This window comes from Zingiber officinale, chromosome 11B (assembly GCF_018446385.1).
Source record: "Zingiber officinale cultivar Zhangliang chromosome 11B, Zo_v1.1, whole genome shotgun sequence".
In the NCBI taxonomy this organism is placed as follows: domain Eukaryota; kingdom Viridiplantae; phylum Streptophyta; class Magnoliopsida; order Zingiberales; family Zingiberaceae; genus Zingiber; species Zingiber officinale.
Window position 1 is genome coordinate 52,344,448 of NC_056007.1, and position 20,398 is coordinate 52,364,845.

At 38.3% G+C, this 20,398-nt stretch overlaps 1 protein-coding gene across 2 annotated transcripts; it reads right to left on the minus strand.

Moving 5' to 3' along the window:
- Positions 1-817: 817 nt before the first annotated feature.
- Positions 818-4,245, minus strand: LOC122033424 (pentatricopeptide repeat-containing protein At2g37320-like). 2 transcript variants are annotated; one of them, XM_042592442.1, is made up of 3 exons: positions 3,955-4,245; positions 3,751-3,874; positions 818-2,893 (listed from the first exon to the last, which is right to left on the minus strand). In XM_042592442.1, the coding sequence occupies exon 3, from the start codon at positions 2,808-2,810 to the stop codon at positions 1,176-1,178; it is 1,635 nt and encodes a 544-aa protein (XP_042448376.1). In that variant the 5' UTR covers positions 2,811-2,893; positions 3,751-3,874; positions 3,955-4,245; the 3' UTR covers positions 818-1,175. The 2 variants fall into 2 exon arrangements, with proteins under 2 accessions (XP_042448376.1, XP_042448375.1); XM_042592441.1 differs by having other exon boundaries at positions 3,751-4,245.
- Positions 4,246-20,398: the final 16,153 nt, after the last annotated feature.

A 20,398-nucleotide genomic window follows, 5' to 3' on the forward strand; every position in this document is an offset into this window, starting at 1 on the left:
TTATTTTATCTTCCACATTATTAGTCCTCTCGGGACGGTATAGTGGCTAGCGCATGAGGTGTTGCCATCATGAGATCTGGGGTTCAAATCTCGACAAAGCCGAGATAAATACCTCCCTTATGTGCTAGTCACTATTCCAAAAGCTAGTAGTCATCCGTGATTTACATCCTCCGTATTGGCCCTGAGACGGATTGACGAGGACACTGAAGACGAGTGTATTCACTTTTTACCATCATGAATACTTCTCTATAAACGTGCCCTTCAAGTTCCTTTGTAACTCTATCCTTATTGATTTTTTATTCTATTATTAAAGTAACGAACTAAGTCTACATGACTACATTCATCGTGACTGGCTCACCAAAATTATAGTTAAAGAGGGCACAATGTCATGATTAAAGAGCATAAACATTATCATAAGACTAGTATCAGTATGACATAATTTTAGTCTTATTTAGCCACCAAGGTGTTATCGCCAAAACACCTTAATGCCCTAAAAGAGTTTAAAGTTATAATTCAAAAACAAGAACACTATCAAGAGACTAGTATAGATGTAACGATGCAGGCGGGCATCCGGACGTACGGACCTATGAGGATCATCTAAAAGTGCACAACATAAAGGTGTCCAGATATCACCTCTCTATATATAAATAAAGAAAATTATATCATTTTTATTTTTAGCTAATCCCTTTTTCATTTAATTATGTAACTCAAGAATTAGAGCTTGATCACTAGGGGATGGGCAACTTCTACCTCAAAGAGAGGAATACTAATGCCTGTTTACTCTGAAGCATGGACCAAAGAAAGGATGGATTGCACATAAATCAAAATAATATCCATCATTTACTTTATTTATAAATGATTTACAGAGGGATTGTAAATCCATTCACAAATCAATTTTTTTGTCCACTTAATTTCAGGCAAAATGGAATTTTTATCCTCACAACAACTCCCCTGTCAACCTTGGGTAACCAGTAACAATCATCAACATATTATCCATCCATGAAGTATCAAATGTCCACAAAGGAAAACCATCCATGAAGTATCATTAAGTTCCCAAGAAAGTGGTATTATCCATCGAGAAGGCTCCTTGATACTTGGAAAATGATTCACTATAGCAAGTTCTTCATGTTTAAGTATAAATGAGACCCCCAAATTGATCTTCTCCATTGGCAAAGCTATTCATATTCAAGCATAAAATTCGCAACAGAAGTACACTCAAAGAGTTCCATATGGCATGCTAAACAATCCACAATTCTCAGTATCTCATTGAGTTGAGCATTTGATCCATCCTCTGCTTTAAACTTATGGACCTTGTCACCAATTTCAATCCAGGCGTACCCGGGGCTTGTTCTCAACCCCCTCTCCTTCATCAGCTTGCGAACTTTTGCTGCCTCATTCCAGTATCCTGCACTTGCATAAAGATTTGCTAACTGAAGATAAGTTGGAGCACATTCTGGTTCTAGCAAAAGCCTTTTTTCAGCAGCATGAATGCCTATCCATACGTTTCTATGGACCCTACATGATGACAACAATGAGCCCCATATAACAGCATTTGGACGGATAGGCATTTTCTTGATTACATCGAATGCTTCTTCCAACAACCCTGCACGACCAAGAAGATCAACCATGCATGAGTAGTGATCTAATTCTGGATTTACCCCATGTTTGAGCATTAGATCAAAGCAAAGGCGCCCTTTCTCCACAAGTCCTGCATGCCGACATGAAGAAAGAACACAGAGATAAGAAATAGCATCAGGAGTTGCATTCTGTGTGTACATCTGATTCAGCAAGTCTATAGCTATATTAGCAAGCCCATACTGTGAGTATCCTGAAAGCATGGAGTTCCATGAGATTCGATCTCTGAGTTGCATCTTCTCAAAAACAAAATGAGCTTCATTGATACTGCCACATTTAGCATACATTGAGATCAATGCATTGGAAACGTGGATATAAAAACCAAAACCCATTTTAAGTTCTAAAGAGTGGACACTCCTGCCGAATCCAAGATATGCACTAGTGGTGCATGAACTCAAGATGCATACAAATGTGATGTCATTTGGTTCTATGAATGCTTGTCTCATTGAAGAAAATAGTTGCAAACATGTCTCGACTTCCCTGTAGTGTGCATAACCTGAAATTACAGCAGTCCAAGATACAACATTTCTGACAGGCATCATGTGAAAAATATAATAAGCATTACTCAACTGCCCCAGCTTGGAATACAAGGTGATCAATGAGCTCCCAGTTAACAAAGATATTTCACAGCCATTTTTGATTGAGAGAGCATGAAGCTGGACTCCTGTGCCAAAAGTCCCAGAGGAAACACAAGAACTAATGGCAGAAGAAATTGTTGGAGGATCCAACTTTATCCCTCTATAATGCAAGTTGCAAAATGACAAAAGAGCATCTTCTTTTACTTTGTTATCAGTTCTAGAGCATAAAAAAGCTTCATTGTGATGACTCTTTTCAAATATATCTTCAATTTTATAGCACAAGTTAGTGCTTGCACTCTTCTTAACAAACTTTAAGAAATTCTGTTGATTAACTTTGAGAAGATCATCCATGCACCCATTTATCAGTCGATGATGGCCTGACTTACCTTTAAGTTTAACATCACTGGTTTTGGGGATAACCAAATCCAAAACTTTCAAGGCCTTGTCAAGATCCTTGTCTTCTAGCTTTCTATATCTACTGGAAGATGCAAAGGTGCTGAATTGCTCTAGAACATGACGTGCTATGTAAAATGGTTTTGAACAAATGAAAGAATGGCTGGAAGAAATATGCAACAACTGAATCCACATAACTAGCATTATCCATCTCAAGTTCCGTCTCAAAAAGCATACTGTCTGTAACCACGAAGCAACTTTACCAACTCCAGTTTGCCAATTAATTTCTGTAGACACACACAAAAGCTTTAGCAAATCAGACAAAGAACAACTAGAGTAAATGCATCTGCAAAAAAGAACTTGTTACTCTAAAGCAAAGGACAAAGCTATCACTGCTGGCTATTATTGATCCTTAGCTTGGTGAAATTTCCCAACCCATTGGATATTTGACAAAGATACGAGATTTTAGTCTATAGGTTGATTTTTTAGAGAGGAAGATCCCAAGAGCTTTAGCGAGCCAGACAAAGAACAACTAGAGTAAATGGACCTGCAAAAAAGAACTTGTTACTGCTGGCTATTATCTTCTTCAAGAGTTGCAGAACTTTTCAGAAGCTTCAATAGCAACTAGGATGTTGCCCGAGAACACTGACTTTCTTTTTCTGCCTTTTAAATAAAAATAGTTCTTTCGGAGTACATGAAGCTCAAATGGGGAGGAAAAAAAATTGTTACAATTGTTTACTAATACTCATCCGATATGTTACTTGGACTTGGTTACCATTATAGAAATAATTTGAACTTAAATTCTACAAGGAAAGTTTTAATATCACAGACTTAATGAATACGTATAAGTCTTCAATTAACCACTCACAAGATGGAGTACGAACAAAGCATTATGAGCATACAATCACATTTATAACCAAAGTTTTCTTCCATTCAACATCACCAAGTATCCTTTCAAACGTGAAATATCAAACATCCAGCAAAGTCGAATGCAATATCAGACAAACCAATAACGAAGAATATTGGTACTCTTAATGCGGATAGCATGAACATGGAAAAAAAAAACAATTAAAATTTTGCTACGGAGTCATTGGGGAATTTCATCAAACAGGTGAAGTACAAATTTGAACATAAGTGAGGAGACCTGAGGAAGTGGAGGCTTCTTCAAGGATCAAGCAGACTTGAAGGCTTCGATCTCCGGCTTGCACTAGTGTTGGCCAATTTGTTCTCTTCTTCAGTACCTTCACATCGCAAGTAGACTTCTCCTCCTACCTTGGCATGTGTGAACGGAACCTCTTCTTAAATAGATTAAAAGTCGGGTCGGGCTAGGCATAGCGGGTTAACGTACCCGGAATGAATTAAGGCTCCCTTTCTCCCCGTTGACGTCGTTCGCACTCCCGCAGCCAGGCCTCGCTACCTCTTCCGCGGCCACCACCGCCTCCGACGCTGTCCTCCTCCAATAACTCGCTCATGCCGCCTCCTTCCGTCGTGGGACTGACTCCGCTTCACCCTCGGAGTGTTGTGTCTTCAAGTTGACTCCCTTCCGCCGTTGGCCTCTGCGCCGGTGAAGTCCTGACTGGAAGCTTGGCAAGCGAAGTCTCCAAGGTAAGCTCCTAGTAGTTGAAGTCTTGACTATAAGTTTGGCAAGTGACCCATCCATGGTGAGCTTCTGATAGGTGAAGAATCGGTGGTGAGGTCCTAAAAGTTGTAGTCCCGATTAGGGGTGAGCAGTCAATCCGTCAAACCGACTAACCCGCTTATACCGACCCGAACCGAACCGAAAAAACAAAATCCGCCGGATATAGGGCCGGATGTAGGGTCATGATATTACATTATCCGATCTAGTAGGGCCGGATAGTTTTTTATCCCAATAACCGAACCAACCCGATCCACGATCACCCCTACATGTAGCAACTACTGTCGATAAGTTGTTACACGTTATAGTAGCTACTGCGGATAAGTTGCTACACGTTGTAGTAGATACTGCCGATAAGTTGTTACACGTTATAGCAGCTATTGACGATTAGCTACTACAACGTGTAATGAGTAATGTCTATTATCATTTTAAAATATTTTATTTTTTATTATTTTATATTTATATTTTATATTTCATTGGATATAGGGTCGGATATCCAAATAACTGACAATCCGTCGGATATTTAATACATAATAACCGCCGGATATAGGGTCGGATGTAGGGTCATGATATTACATTATCCGATCTAGTAAGGCCGGATAGTTTTTTATCCCAATAACTGAACCAACCCGATCCACGATCATCCCTAATCCCGATAAAGTTGATGATCATCTACATGTCTGAAGCAATACAAGCTTAGCGAACTCAGATCCTGGACTTGATGGATGAAAGTTTGTTGAGGTGGACATAAGGGATGGAGCAATACCGACTCGATGACATGCGAGATGAAATGATAGAATGAGTGAACTTTGGGTAGAACTTTTCTACTTAGGCGTGGACTGGACCAAAAGACATGTGGGCTGGTCAAAGTCAACATACTTGCTTGAGGTTAAGCAAGATCAGCGTTAACCATGTTAATGTGGTCAGTCAATAACTAGTTGCTTGAGAATAGTAGTAGTTTATATTTGGCTTAGCTTGAGTTGAGTGGATGATAAAAAGTCAATTAGAATTAGGATTGTGTCGATTGATTGAAACGATTGTGATAAAAGGTGAATATGTTCGCCCCCAACGTCCTCGTCAACCCGTTCTAAAGTCAACACGGAGGAGATAAATTACGGACGGTTACTAGCCTTTGGAATAGTGACTAATACATAAGGGAGGTATTTATTTTGATTTTACCGAGATTCGAATCCCAGATTTTATTATGTAATACCTTATACGTTAACCATTAGATAAATTTTTGAGATTAATTTGATTAGTTGATTGATAGTGGTTGATCAATCAACTGACGATGAATAGCAATATTCTATAAATATCAAGCAAGAAAACTTCTATAGCCATAGTGAAAAAGACAACATTGCCTAGCTATACTCCTAATTGCTATGCCCAAGTGTTTATTTTGTATTGTGCTACACTTCATTCCTATGAATTCTATCTTTATCAAGTCAATTGTTTCACTTATTTTTCCCATGTACTACTCTTATTTGTAAATGAGAAAGGAGGTTTCTTTGCTTTTGAAAAAGAAAGCTGTTTGATATAGTGATTTTAAGGAGTGACTCGCCTAACAAGTTATAGGCCGTGGAATATGAGTATAGGGACCATCAAATCATGTAAATCCTGTATTACTGATGATTTAGGGTTTACTTTATTATGTGTCTAATATTTATGTATCTATATTTATCTTTCTTCATATTCATAAGATCGACATTAGGAGGGCTGCTAAGGTAGTAAATTTACTTTTTTATGCAAATTGATAGAATTGTTTTAGTTTTTTAGTTGCATATTTCTTTATGTTTTAGCTAATTTCATTTGGGGTCTTACATTTGAAGAGCAATATTTTAAAAAGAATTTATTTTACATGAAAGTCTATTTCAACCCCTCAATGCTTATCAATCTTAACAATTAACCCATCCATGAATTCCATAGAAACTTTTGTAATATAGACGGGAAATAACTGATAAAAAATGAAATAATTTTAATGAAAATAAATTGAAAATTTTCAGATTGATGCATGGATGATAAAAAGTATAAAATTAAAAATTATTCAAGATTGACTCATATTGTCATTTAGTAGTTAACATTTTCTATTTTAGCAATAAATAGGAAATAATTATAATCTCTATTAAGATCAACTTATTTTTTATTTAGAACATCTGTTTTCATATTTACTATTAAGTCAAGTGTATAAAAGAAATTCAAAGCCATGTGTTTAATTGTATCTAAATTAATATAATTTTCAATTTAACTCTCTCAAATTTTCTTTTCTAAATGAGGGTATTATTTTATCAACTTAATTTCAAATTTTTGATTGGTTTGACAATTTGATTTTGTGTTGCATAAATCTTACCATATTATTGATGTAACTGATCCTGATTAAGGTTGACCAAACTCGAGTTGACTTGAGTTGGAATTTTAATGTTTGATTAATATATTAGTTAGTCGAATAAGACATCAAGTAAATTAAGATTGACTGAATACTTGATAATTGATCAATATATTAAGTTAGTTGAGCGAAAAGTTAAGTAGCTCAAGGTGGACCAAATACTTGACAAGATATGAAAAGTCCAACTAGGTCATGATCGATCGGGCACTTAGCAATCAGAAGTCCAACATGAAATTGACATGAGACGAAAAGTCCAAATGGATCACGGTCGACTATATGCATTGTTGGATCGAAATAGACCGAGAAGGGGGAGGGGTGAATTTCATTCATTAAAAACTCTTCTTTTCTTTTTCAAAAACCAAAGTCGTAACGAAAATGATAGATATAAAAAAAATACAAATACACAATCTTTTTTACTTGGTTCGTACTACTACTCCGTAGCGAAAATGATAGAGATAAAAAAAATACAAATACATAATTCTTTTTTACTTGGTTCGTAGTATGACGACTACTACTCTAAGGTCCATGATCCTTGATCACTTCGATTGGACAATCAATTATATTTCTCCTCTCTGTAAACCTTCTGGAGAAGAAGGAAAATCCTATAGAATATGAGTTAGATAGAAACATGCTATTATCCCCTTGAATGTAAATGTAATAAAAAGATTATATACGAAGGATTGGAACTTTAGCGTGGGTTGTCGGAAAATCTTTCGGCGTAGTAGTAGCATAATTTGCACAATCTAAGTAGAAGAACAAATTAAAGAGCTAGTAGAATTGTTGTTGAGCATTGGATCACAAGACTTTTTTTATAGCCATGATCCTATCGATTGGAAACTGTTCTATCAGTCAACTGAACCTCTATCAGGTCCTTGTTTGATTTAATCCGATTGATCCCATGAAATTTAGATTTTTTTAATAGACTGAATCCTGTTTAGTAAACTGAACTCTTAAGATTTTATTTCCTGCATGATCTGATCATATTTTCTACACTGTCCATCTTTGTCCGGTCGACTGATCTTGATCAGTAGACCGAACCTCCTGATTCCTTATTTGCTAATCTCAGTCTTATCCATGCCTGCCTATCTAGATCGGTTGATTGAAAAACATTTTAGGCCAACTGAAAAATGTTTTAAGTTAATTGGAAAATCTTTTTAGTTACCTATTTTCCTGCATCACAAAATTAGAAACATATGATTATGCATGAATCAATTTTGATTATAAGGACTATCTAATGTCGTCGACTTGGAAACCCTTATTGGTTTTTTCAATCAGATCAACACTTAAAGTTGTCTCAACTGGGGCACATCCTCATTGCCTTCTAGAATGAAAAATCTCTCCAAAATTTACCTTACTTACGTGCCAAACATCTAGTCTAACCTATTTTGACTTCTTCTGCTCAATATCCCATTGACTTGATCCACTAAAACTTTACCCAGAACACTAAATTAACACAATAACAATAATAATAATGAAAAATAATATTGACAGCACTATACTTAAATTTATCAAAATCTATTAGTCCGATTGACCTCTGATTGATCGAAAACTTAACCTATTGGTCATACTTGCTGGCAGTTCACTTCTTTGAGACTTCTCACTACCTAGGGTTTGATGATGGCCGCAATTGTCACTTGCCTCAAATCAAATTAAATAATTTCTAATCAACTGAAATCCCTTAACCTACACTAATGTAGCATAGTAGAAAGTCTGAGTCGTCTCTCACGAGAAATTAATGACAAGACGTTTATTTTTAGACAAAAGTGAAAAAGGGATTGTTTTGGAATTTTCTAAACCTAATGCAATAATTAAAATCCTAATTAACTAGCAAAAATGAACTCACAACGTAGTGTCACTCTACATTACAAGCACCACCATAAATATATATAAATGAAATTAACTATCAAACCCAGCTAACTATCGAAGACTACCCATGCATCACATTGTTACACTACTACACAAACATGCATAAGGCAAGCAACAGTCAAACAAAGGTAATTGACTAAACAACTTAATATCAATTAAACAAAATATAACTACGCGTAACAGTTAAACTTGTATCACATTATCACACTTTTAGACAAGATTAACAATCATGCATAACGAAGCTAAATAAAGTGCCACTCTAAACAATCAAATATGGATAAGAACATAACACATAAATCAAATAAAAAAATCAACTAAATTAACCAAACCCAATTCCACTGAGGAAGAAAACTGCTATCAGTCGGAACCCTCCTGACTTCGGTGGACGATGATGATGCTGCTGGTTAGAGAAACAATCGACGACGGCGGAAGCGCAACTTCCTTGAAGCAAACCACGCTGAAGGAAATTTGCTATGCAAAGGAATTCTGATCAATCTCATCAACCTTGGCTCTTCTTTCTTCACCGCATTCGACAGAGCTAGGTTGTGCTGCTCCGAGCTTGGAAGAACTCTGGTCGGAACTCCTCCGGCGACGGCGAGGTGGCTGCTGGAATCTCTGAGCTCCTGCCTTCTTCACCGTGTCCAGCAAAGAAACTCAGGATTCCGATGCTGATGGGAGAAATGGAGTGACGCCGGTGAAGAACCCAGAACTCGCCACCGTCGGTAAGTCTCTGCCCTCTTCACCGTTTCGGGCAGATACTCACTCGCAGGAAATGCGAGCGGATGGAGAACCTCGTCGGAGAAACCTCTCCGGTGATGCTCAGTGGTCGCCGCTGTTGCAAATCCGCCAGAAGCTGCCATCACCAGATTCATCATCTTCGATCGGGAGCAGAGGAAAGGGGGTGTCGGGTGTGAAGGCGGAGAAGATGTGAACCCTAGCCACTGTGCACCGAATCGGAGAAGAGCTTTTAACGCTGTAATTGAGCCAGACTGGTTCACTGACTGAACCGGGATACTGAACCAAACCACAAATTGAACTGAACCGGAGCAGAAATTTATTTGATTTTGAAATTGGGTTCCTCAAATTAGACTCTTCTTTCACTTAATTTTCCTCTAACCATTTGACAATTGAATCAAATCATGACTTGATCAAACTCGTATACCTCCTCTCAATTGTTGTCTTCCTCAATTCTTGTAAAACATAATATAATCAAATAAAATCCAAAATACTCATAAAATATACAAGAATTGAAATAGAGACTAACAAAAATTCAAACTTATGGAACACACTAAAAATATATAATTGGATACATAAGAGGATAGAAAGACCAAATTAGAATAATAAAATAAAGTGTCCAAATATTGGTTATCAGGATTGACTCCCCTAGATTACAAAAAAAAAAAAAAAATTATAAGCAGTTTAAAAATGCCTTTAGAAATGTTTATCAATCGTTGCTAAACCTATTAAATTAATTTTTCAACTTTTTCAGATGTTGGTAGTGCTAAGGACAATCAAAATGGTAAAACTGACTAGTGGTTTAAATAATACAGTCGCTTCTAATTCATACCTTCAGAAGGGCAACTTGTAGAAGCAATCCTAAACCAATTCAGAAAGAAAACTTGTAGAAATGATTGTGACTGATCTTATAAATTATTTATGCAATGGTTTAGAAACACTTGTAAACACTAGTTTTCAAAGCGGTTAAAGACCGCTTCTAATATCAAATTTGAATCAATTTAAAAATGATACTATATCATATATATTGTACTGGTGCATTTATCAGAATTTTAAAACCAAATGCAATATCAAATTAAATCAATTAACGATATTCACATTTCACTTCACAAAAATAATTTATATTCACAAAATATTACATTTCTAAATCAACCCATAATATTCATATTTCATTCTAAAATATTAATATATCTCATTAATATTTTACTCCACAATATACTAACATAAAATCTTCTTTAATCAACAAAACATATATAACCTTCAATAACAAATTTTATCAACCAAAAAAGCATCAAAAGGCATTTTCTCCATACGACAACAAACATTTGCTCCCACCTTCGATAACAACCTTCATATTGTGGTGACATTGTATTTGCTCCAAGCGACAAAAAGCAAAATCTTTATATTCCATGCATATCCCAATCAACACTACTCTAATCCTGAAGAACTAGGAAGTTACTGAAGAAAAGATTTGACAAAAAAAATTGCAAGGTTAGTGTTAAACTTGTAGGGTTCAGAAACTATGAATTGATAATTAGATATGAAGCCTTAGTTCATTGAGAATGAGCTCTGCTTTTCGAAAATACATGAATCGGAATTTTGAATTAGTTAGGTTAAGTTATTGAACTGGATTTTGCAATCAAATTCTTATTGTAGAAGTGAGAAAAATTATGTTTAGGAGATGAATGATTTAGCAACTAAATTTGATACAGCTTGAAAAAAAAATCTATACAAGAAGCTAGAGATTCTGCAAAAACAAATGAAATGGTGCCTTACTACCGGAAATGTTCATAGTAGTTCATGTTTCAAAGTTGAAACATCTCAAGAATCTAGTTTAACTTGTGAAACAAATCACAATATAGAAAGTTAATGAGTCTTGTGTATCTCCAATGGTGAATGAGATATTGTGTCTCGTGATTCATTTTCATCATCAACTCCTTTGTTACTTGATTCTTCTCCCTTAGATCGTTTTTGGCTATTTAAGGTTAGCTTTCACAATTTTTTGTTTGTCATTTTTAAAAGTTACCTAAAAAAATCATAATATCAATATTGTACAAGGAATCGGTGATTAGGTCGAGAAATGGAAAATGAACTTGAATTGGGGAGACAAAGGTTCTCCTAGTTGCATACTTGAAAGGAGGTAGAGGCTCATCAGTGACGGGGATGAAGTGAGTGTTTGTGTGTCCAAAGACGAGCTTTCTACAAGGAAATAGAGATACGACCCAATTTCGAGTCATGTAAGCGACGACATAAGCAACGAAGAGAACAATCATTGAGGAAATAAGACAGAAATTTAAGATAAGGTAATGAGGGGAGGAAGATGAATAGTGGGAATGTGAAATTTTGGGGCAGAGTGTGAGGGAGGAAATTGTGAAAATAATATGAGATGTGTGTACCTTTTTCTTAAATTCTTGTATGCAACATTTAGAAGCAGTCTTAACCACTCCAAAAGAAACTTATAGAATCAGTCAAATAAACTATTTCTAAATGTGTCCAACAACAATGGATTTTCAATCACTTTAAAAAAATGTTAGGACTCGAGCAAGCTAGAAGGGGCGAATAGCTTTGATTGCTTTTCTTTGATGCTTTGTGCTTGTCATTGAATGCACAGCGAAAACCTTGCTTCAATCTTGACTCCACATGCACAACTCCGAGATTTACTTGATATCCACTTCCTTGAGGTGACTAATCTAAGGACGACTCCTAGCGATCACATCTACTAAGAAATCCCTCATTCTCAAAAACATTCTAGAGATAGAGAATGTTAGAGTGTATACTAAAAGTCTAGCTTTTTGTAAACATTTATTTTGAAATAAAGAATCACATTGGTCAAATGTCTATATTTATATGCTAAGTGTAGTTGTTCAATTAATTTATATTGTAGATAACATGGTGTGTGGTGTCACACACAGAAGATCATGTTATCAATTCCTTATAAATTATAAACAGTAGCTCATGACTAAGATGGAAAGGAACAAACCATTGGAATAGTCGTAGTGTAATTTGGTATTAGTTTATCTTAACTATAAAATTACACTAGTACACTCTGAGTGTACTAAGCAGGACCATTTAAGGTAAGTTCTTTTTATACTGACTGCATAAAAGAATAAGACTTTTGTTATTATGGAAGTGTGTGCTCTTAATCATGATATAATAACAAACACATATACTCAATATTCATTTCTTTAATTTATCAAAGGGTGTGATTTAGCTCGTTAAATCAATAGGCCTGATAAGTTGAGAAATGATATTATTTATATGGTGTGTTGTTGATTATAGAATGAAACAGTGTCATAGTAATCTAGGTTGATGATGCCCCCTTGGGGAGCTCATAAGGATTGCCATATAAACCCTGCAGGTGGACTTAGTTCGGCATGACAATGAAGATGAGTGGTACTACTCTTGGAGCTAGATATTAATTAAGTTGTCAGTAACTCATTTAATTAGTGGGCATTCTATATCTTAAACACAGGGAGACTATGTAACACCTATAAAAATCTCTAGCAATTTTATATAATTTTTGCAGGGTTAGAATGGGTTTTATGTGAGTTCCTTCTTCAAAAAAAAAAGAAAAAGAAAAAGAGAGAAAATAGAACCAAAAAGAGGCATGACCAAGGTTCGAACCTTGAACCTTTTAGTAAGTGATAAGCTCTCTATGATATGAGATAACCAGTAGCCCCAACAGGGGTGCGCTGTTAGGAAGGAAAGGGAAATTGTAGTTAAGGGTAGGGAAGGTGAAGAGACACCTTTCTCCCTTCACTTAAAATGAAAAGTTTATTTTCCCTTTCTCCCTTCACTTAGAATGAAAAGTTAATTTTCCCTTTCTCCCTTCATTTAGAGTAAATGAAGTAAGGGAACAAAAATGTTGTTTTCCCTTTCTCCCTTCATTTAGAATAAATAGGAGTAAGGGAATGGAAAGTTATCTTCTTCTTCCTCCTCCTTCCTCCCTCCACCGAAACTAGCCTCCTTCTCCCCCATGTTCGGAATCAAGCCTAGGATTTCTTCCTAGGAAGTCTTCACAAGGAGGAGTCCTTAAGGCCTAAGTCTTCTTACAAGCAAGATACGCAAGGGGGAGTCCTAGAAGCGGAAGGTCTTCTATTTCTCTCCACCAAGGGTATTCTCCTTGTGGTAAACCAAGCGAGAGGATGTAAGTATTCCCCTCACCTGCAGTACAAGTGGTTTTCCTCGTTGTTTTTTTTATGTTGCTTAAAAACTAGGACCATGTCCCTTGAAGTTTCGGCCAAGAAGAAATAAAAGGGATTAGGAAAGTTTAAACTCCAACTAAACTTGCTTATGCTTTCTCTCATGATACCTAATATGTTATGTGATGTTATTAAGATGCTATTCATGGTTGATGTTGCTTAAAACCTAGGACCATGTCCCTTGAAGTTTCGTCCAAGAGAACTACTAGAGCTAGAAGAGAGTAAACACTCCAATCATGCTTACTAATGGTTCCCTATGATATACTATGTGTTGGGTGAACCTTATGTTACCATGTTATGCTTATGCAAGGCTTATGTATGATGAAAGGCCTAAGAGATGCTTCCCTATAAATTGGGACTAAGAGCACTTTTTATGATATGACAAGGAACATGATATACTATTTTACTTTTGTATGGATTGTACCAGACCCTAGCAAGGTCCAGGGGATGGGCTCCTACGTCGCCCCTAGGTCGAAGCACGGGCCTAGTTTCCTAGTAGGTTTAGGATTAGCTACCTCTGATTTATTTAGGGATGCGCGCAAATCATATGGTACAATGTCGGGCTCTCATGTTGAGATTTATGTTTAAGTATTTATATAATATATGTTTTCAAAAGAACATTTTGCATATATATTATTTCATGCTATGCGATTATTATGCCTTAAGATGATGTACTCTTGTGATATGCCTATATGTTGTCTAAATGAACAGGTTACTACTCTATGTTTAATTCATGATTTATGACTTTCGTGAGTAGGAAAGGATCTTACTAAGCCTATGTGCTTATAGTTTTATTTTTCCTTGTATTGCAGAAAAGGGTAAAGAATGGTTAAACTAAAGGGAGCAGCAGGAGGGGCAAAGATGTGTGTGGCAGTGGCATGGTGGAAGAGATCTGTTTTGTGTTTCAAGACTTATGCATGTTCTAAGTTTTGCATGTTAACTTGTTTTTTTACTTGATGCTTTTAATGGTTGCTACTTGATGTGAACTATATTATCTTTTGTTTCCATGAAACCTTGAAATGATAAGCACTTGTTTAGTTAAAGAATTGCTAAGAACCTCCTTATCATGCTTGAAGTGTTAAGTGATGGACGACTAGGTACTTAGTTTATGCTTCGAACCCCATATTAATGTTCATACTTGTGTTTAGACTCCTATACTTCCATCAGGTTAGTTATCATGAACTTTCTTTAAAGAAGTACCAATTACCCCTTTAGAGAACAATATACATGCTTAGTAGTTCATCCTCTCTTTATTAGTATGCTTTATGCTCTAGTTTTAAACAATCATGTATCATGTTTCAAGAAAAAGATACTAAACCAAGTTATATGCAAGAATGCTAAGCATGCTCACATGCATTACATGTTTACATGCTTTAAGAGATTTACATGTTTAAATGTTTGTTTCTCCATGTTTAAATTTAAATTCTTCCGCTGAAACAATTGCATATGCATGTATGTATGTTCACGTAGCGCCGCCCTTCTTACCCCCCTTTATAAGTAGGAGGAGGGTGGGCGTTACAGGTTGGTATCAGAGCAGGTCTGCCTTTCCACTACACACACATCAAGCCTCCATCCTGCCGCTCCAAGTAAGAAATTCTTTGCCTATTCTATTTCTTTTATGTATGATAAGGAATGCTTTTGTCTAAGTATGCATGAATGTAAGTAAGAATGGTAATAATCTTATGCTAGCCTTGTTGTCATTCATGAAGATAAGCATGACTAGAAGACGCAATAACAGAGTCGATGAGATAGTACCCCCACCTGATATGATGCATGTAGTTACTGAACTCCAGCGTTAGGTTAGAGAACAGCAACAAGTGATTACTGCTCTAATGAATCAGCAAGGAAACCCTACCACCCCACCAGTGAACCAGAATACGATGCCAGTCGTGCCTACAGCTACACTAGTACCACCGATAGGCCCTACCCCCGTAGTTCGACAAGAGGCTTACCTAATCCAGTGGCAGAGGCTGAAGCCGGAAAATTTCTCCGGTACTTGTGAACCATGGGACGCCCAGGCCTGGTTCAAGACTGTGGAAAGTATAGTAGAGCTACTAGATTGACCCGAACATGAAAATATCAAGTGTGCATCGTTCTACCTTTCTGGAGATGCCAGAATGTGGTGGGACAGGGTTAAAGCAAAGAGGCAAGTGAACCAAATGAGATGGACGGACTTTGAATTTGAATTTTTTGAAGAATTCTTCCATATGTGGGTAACAAACAAGCATTACGATGAGTTCACCGAGTTCCGGCAAGGTGACCTATCAGTTAACGAAGCTGTGAAAAGAGTCAACCGACTCGCGCGCTTATGCCCAGAGTTGGTCAGTACAGAAAGAGAAAGGGTCAGACTCATGCTGAAGATGCTCCGACCTGAAATAGCTCTGAATGTGGCCGACGGGGTTAATAGATCGCAGACCGCAGAAGAGCTGTTCAGTAGTGGCCTGATCACCGAGCACTACCTGAACCATATTAATCAACAAAAGAAGGCGTTGAGCGAGGGCAAGAGTCAAGCCCAGTCAGGAGGACAGAAACCTCAAAGTACCAAAGCTAGCTGGAAAGGAAATCACAATGGTAAGAGAAAGCAATGGAACAACTCTAAGGGCGGTCCAACAAACAAACAACCCACGTACCCTCAGTGTACTACATGTGGAAAGAAGCATCCCGGGGTGTGCCACAAGGGCACAAATAGGTGCTTCAACTGTGGACTGGAAGGGCATAGAGCCAGAGACTGCCCTACCCAGGTTCAGACACCTCCTCAGCTGAATATCCAGAACAGGGGTGCTCCCCCACAGTTACCCCAGATGCAAGCTGCAATAGAAGGTACTCAGATAAGCCAAGGGAGATTGGAAGCTCCACCAGTTACGACAAATGCCAGGATTTTCTCTCTCACCAAGGAAGATGTGGCGAATACTTCTACGATTATCACAGGTCAGATATTTATTTTCTGTCAGCATGCTACTGTATTATTTGATACTAGGGCAACACATTCATTCGTCTCTACGCCTTTCACAAAGAAGATAGACATGCCACCACAAGCGTTGGATTGCAATTTCTTAACGACCCTGCCATTAGGAGAAGTGATGCCATCTACTCATATGTTGCAAGCCTCACCCATCAGAATCACAGACAGAGAACTCTATTATGATCTGATAGTGCTCGACATGTAGGATTATGATCTTATATTGGGCATGGATTTCCTGAGCAAGTACGATGCTTCGATCGAGTGCCGTAAAAGAAAAGTGGTCTTCCGGCCAGAGGCAGAACCGATGTTTGAATTTATTGGAGAATCAAGGAAAGGAACTAAGAAATTCTTATTAGCCTTAAGGGCACGAAAGATGTTAGACAGCGGATGCACTGAGTTTCTAGCACATGTGGTCGATACAAGTCAAGCAGAGGACCAGAAGCTGGAAGATGTCAGAGTTGTATGCAACTATCCAGGGGTATTCCCCGATGAACTACCAGGGTTAGCCCTCGATATAGAAATTGAATTCGAGATCGAATTGATTCCTGGTACTAAACCGATCTCTAAAGCACTTTACCGTATGACGCCGACTGAATTGAAGGGACTTCAGGGACAGCTACGGGAGTTACTCGACAAGGGACTTATCCGCTCTAGTCACTCTCTATGGGGAGCTCCAGTACTGTTTGTGAAGAAGAAAGATGGGTCTATGCGAATGTGCATAGACTACCGAGCGCTAAATAAGGTTACGATCAAGAACAGGTACCCTCTACCACGGATTGATGACCTGCTTGACCAGTTAAAAGGTGTCACCGTCTTCTCTAAGATCGACCTGAGGTCAGGCTATCATCAAGTAAAAGTGAAACAGGATGATATACCGAAGACGGCTTTCCGAAGAAGATACAGACACTATGAGTTCGTAGTTATGCCTTTCGGAGTGACGAATGCTCCTGCGATGCTTATGGTCCTGATGAATCGGGTATTTTCGGCCTTCCTCGACAAATTTTTGATCGTCTTCATCGATGATATCCTCATCTATTCGAGAACCCAAATAGAGCATGCCGAACACCTGAACATGGTATTACAGATTCTTCAGGAAAGGCAGCTGTATGCGAAATTCCCCAAATGCGAGTTCTGGCTCGATCGAATATCACTTTTGGGTCATATCATCTCCAAGGACGGAGTAATGGTAGACCCAGTAAAGATTGAAGCTGTGAGTAACTGGAACAGGCCAAAGAATGCCAGCGAAATTAGAAGTTTTCTCGGGCTAGCAGGCTATTACAGGAAGTTTGTAGAGGGCTTCTCTAGAATTGCAGCCCCTATGACAGTTCTCACTAGGAAGAACAAGAAGTACGAATGGACAGATGACTGCGAGAAGAGTTTCATAGAATTGAAAAGGAGACTGACCAGTGCTCCAATCCTCACTCTTCCGGAAAGTAACAAAAGTTTCGATATGTACAGCGACGCTTCCAGGTTAGGACTCAGAACTGTACTCATACAGAACGACAAGGTCATTGCCTACGCCTCTAGGCAACTCAAGGAACATGAAAGAAATTATCCCACTCATGATCTAGAGGTTGCAACCGTGGTCTTTGCTCTCAAAATATGGATGCATTATCTATATGGAGCTCAGTGTAAGATTTATACAGATCACCAGAGTCTGAAATACTTCTTCACACAGAAAGACCTAAACATGAGACAACGCAGATGACTCGAGTTAGTTAAGGACTATGACTGCGAGATCTTCTACCATCTGGGAAAAGCGAACAAAGTGGCCGATGCACTCAGCAGGAAGTCCTGTGCCACCTTGATGTCGCTATCAGTATTGTCCCAGCCCCTAGAAAGGGAAATTATGTGTTACGGGGTCGAAATAATTTCCGGATAGCTTTCTACCATGACGATAGCACCGACGCTGTTCGACGATATATTAGAAATGCAAGCCCGTGACCCAAGCATCCAAAGGATCAAGCAAGAGGTCGTAGAAGGAAAGAATGATGGGTTTCGTATCGCTGACAGTGTAATACTATACCTTAGAGATCGCTTATGTATTCCCGACGATCCAGAGTTACGAAAGAAGATATTGGAGGAGGCTCATGGAACACCTTATGCGATGCATCCTGGATCCACCAAGATGTACCAAGACCTGAAAGGGAAGTTCTGGTGGTTTGGTTTGAAAAGAGATGTAGCTCGGTATGTCAGTACCTGCCTGACCTGCCAGAGGGTTAAAGCAGAACACCAGAGACCTGGACGGTTACTGCAGCCAATTCAAATTTCAGAATGGAAATGGGTAGATATTTCTATGGATTTCATCTCAGGACTACCCAAAACGACGAACGGATATGATGCTATATGGGTAATCATGGACAGATTGACAAAGTCTACCCACTTCTTAGCAATCAAGATGACTTACTCGACTGAGCAACTGACTCAATTATATGCTAAGGAAATTATCAGATTACATGAGATTCCTAAGACCATCATTTCTGATAGAGATGGTCGCTTTATTTCACATTTCTGGGAATGTGTTCAGAAGGCCCTTGGCACGAAGCTATTATTCAGTACTGCCTTCCATCCTCAGACCGACGGACAAACAGAAAGGGTGAACCAAGTGCTGGAAGATATGTTACGAGCTTGCGCCTTAGATTTCAAGGGGAGCTGGTGCTAATATCTATGCTTAGCGGAATTCACCTACAATAATAGCTACCAAGCTACTATTGGAATGACGCCATATGAGGCTCTGTACGGGAGGAGATGTATGTCTCCTATATGCTGGTACGAAGGTGGTGAAAAGAAGGAGATGGGACTCCAAACAGATTTCATTGACGACACCACCCGAGCTATACAGAACATCCGCCAAAGAATAGAAACTGCTCAGAGCCGGCAAAAGAACTATGCGGATATGCGGCGTAGGCCGTTGGAATTCAGTGTCGGGGATTCAGTATTTCTCAAAGTAGCTCCTATGAAAGGAGTTATGAGATTCGGAAAGAAGGATAAGCTAAGTCCGTGCTATGTGGGACCGTATCAGATCCTGAAAAGAGTCGGCAAGGTAGCTTACGAGCTAGAGCTGCCTTAGGAGATGTCGCCTATCCACAACGTGTTCCATGTTTCAATGCTCAAGAAATGTATTCCCAGTATAGACCAAGTTATCGAGCCACAGACAGTTCAAGTTCAAGAGGACCTGAGTTATGAAAGTCGACCTATTCAGATACTAGATTGAGAAGTCAAAAGACTAAGGAACAAAGAGGTGCCTTTAGTAAAGGTCCTGTGGCAAAGTCAACGGTTCGAAGAAGCCACCTGGGAACACGAGGACGATATGAAACAAAAATACCCAGAGCTATTCTAAGTTCGAGGATGAACTTTTTATAAGGTATGGGGGATTGTAACACCCATAAAAATCTCTAGCAATTTTATATAATTTTTGCATGGTTAGAATGAGTTTTATGTGGGTTCCTTCTTAAAAAAAAAAATGAAGAGAGAAAATATAACCAAAAAGAGGCATGGCCAAGGTTTGAACCTTGAACCTTTTAGTAAGTGACAAGCTCTCTATGATATGGGATAACCAGTAGCCCCAACAGGAGTGCGCTATTAGGAAGGAAAGGGAAATTGTAGTTAAGGGTAGGGAAGGTGAAGGGACACCTTTCTCCCTTCACTTAAAATGAAAAGTTTATTTTCCCTTTCTCCCTTCACTTAGAATGAAAAGTTAATTTTCCCTTTCTCCCTTCATTTAGAGTAAATGAAGTAAGGGAACGAAAAGGTTGTTTTCCCTTTCTCCCTTCATTTAGAATAAATAGGAGTAAGAGAATGGAAAGTTATCTTCTTCTTCCTCCTCCTTCCTCCCTCCACCGAAACTAGCCTCCTTCTCCCCCATGTTCGGAATCAAGCCTAGGATTTCTTCCTAGGAAGTCTTCACAAGGAGGAGTCCTTAAGGCCTAAGTCTTCTTACAAGCAAGATACGCAAGGGGGAGTCCTAGAAGCGGAAGGTCTTCTATTTCTCTCCACCAAGGGTATTCT

What these genes read in the sequence shown, in the direction of transcription:
- LOC122033424 (XM_042592442.1), bottom strand. Translation starts at nt 2,810, where the DNA reads ATGCTAGTTATGTGGATTCAGTTGTTGCATATTTCTTCCAGCCATTCT.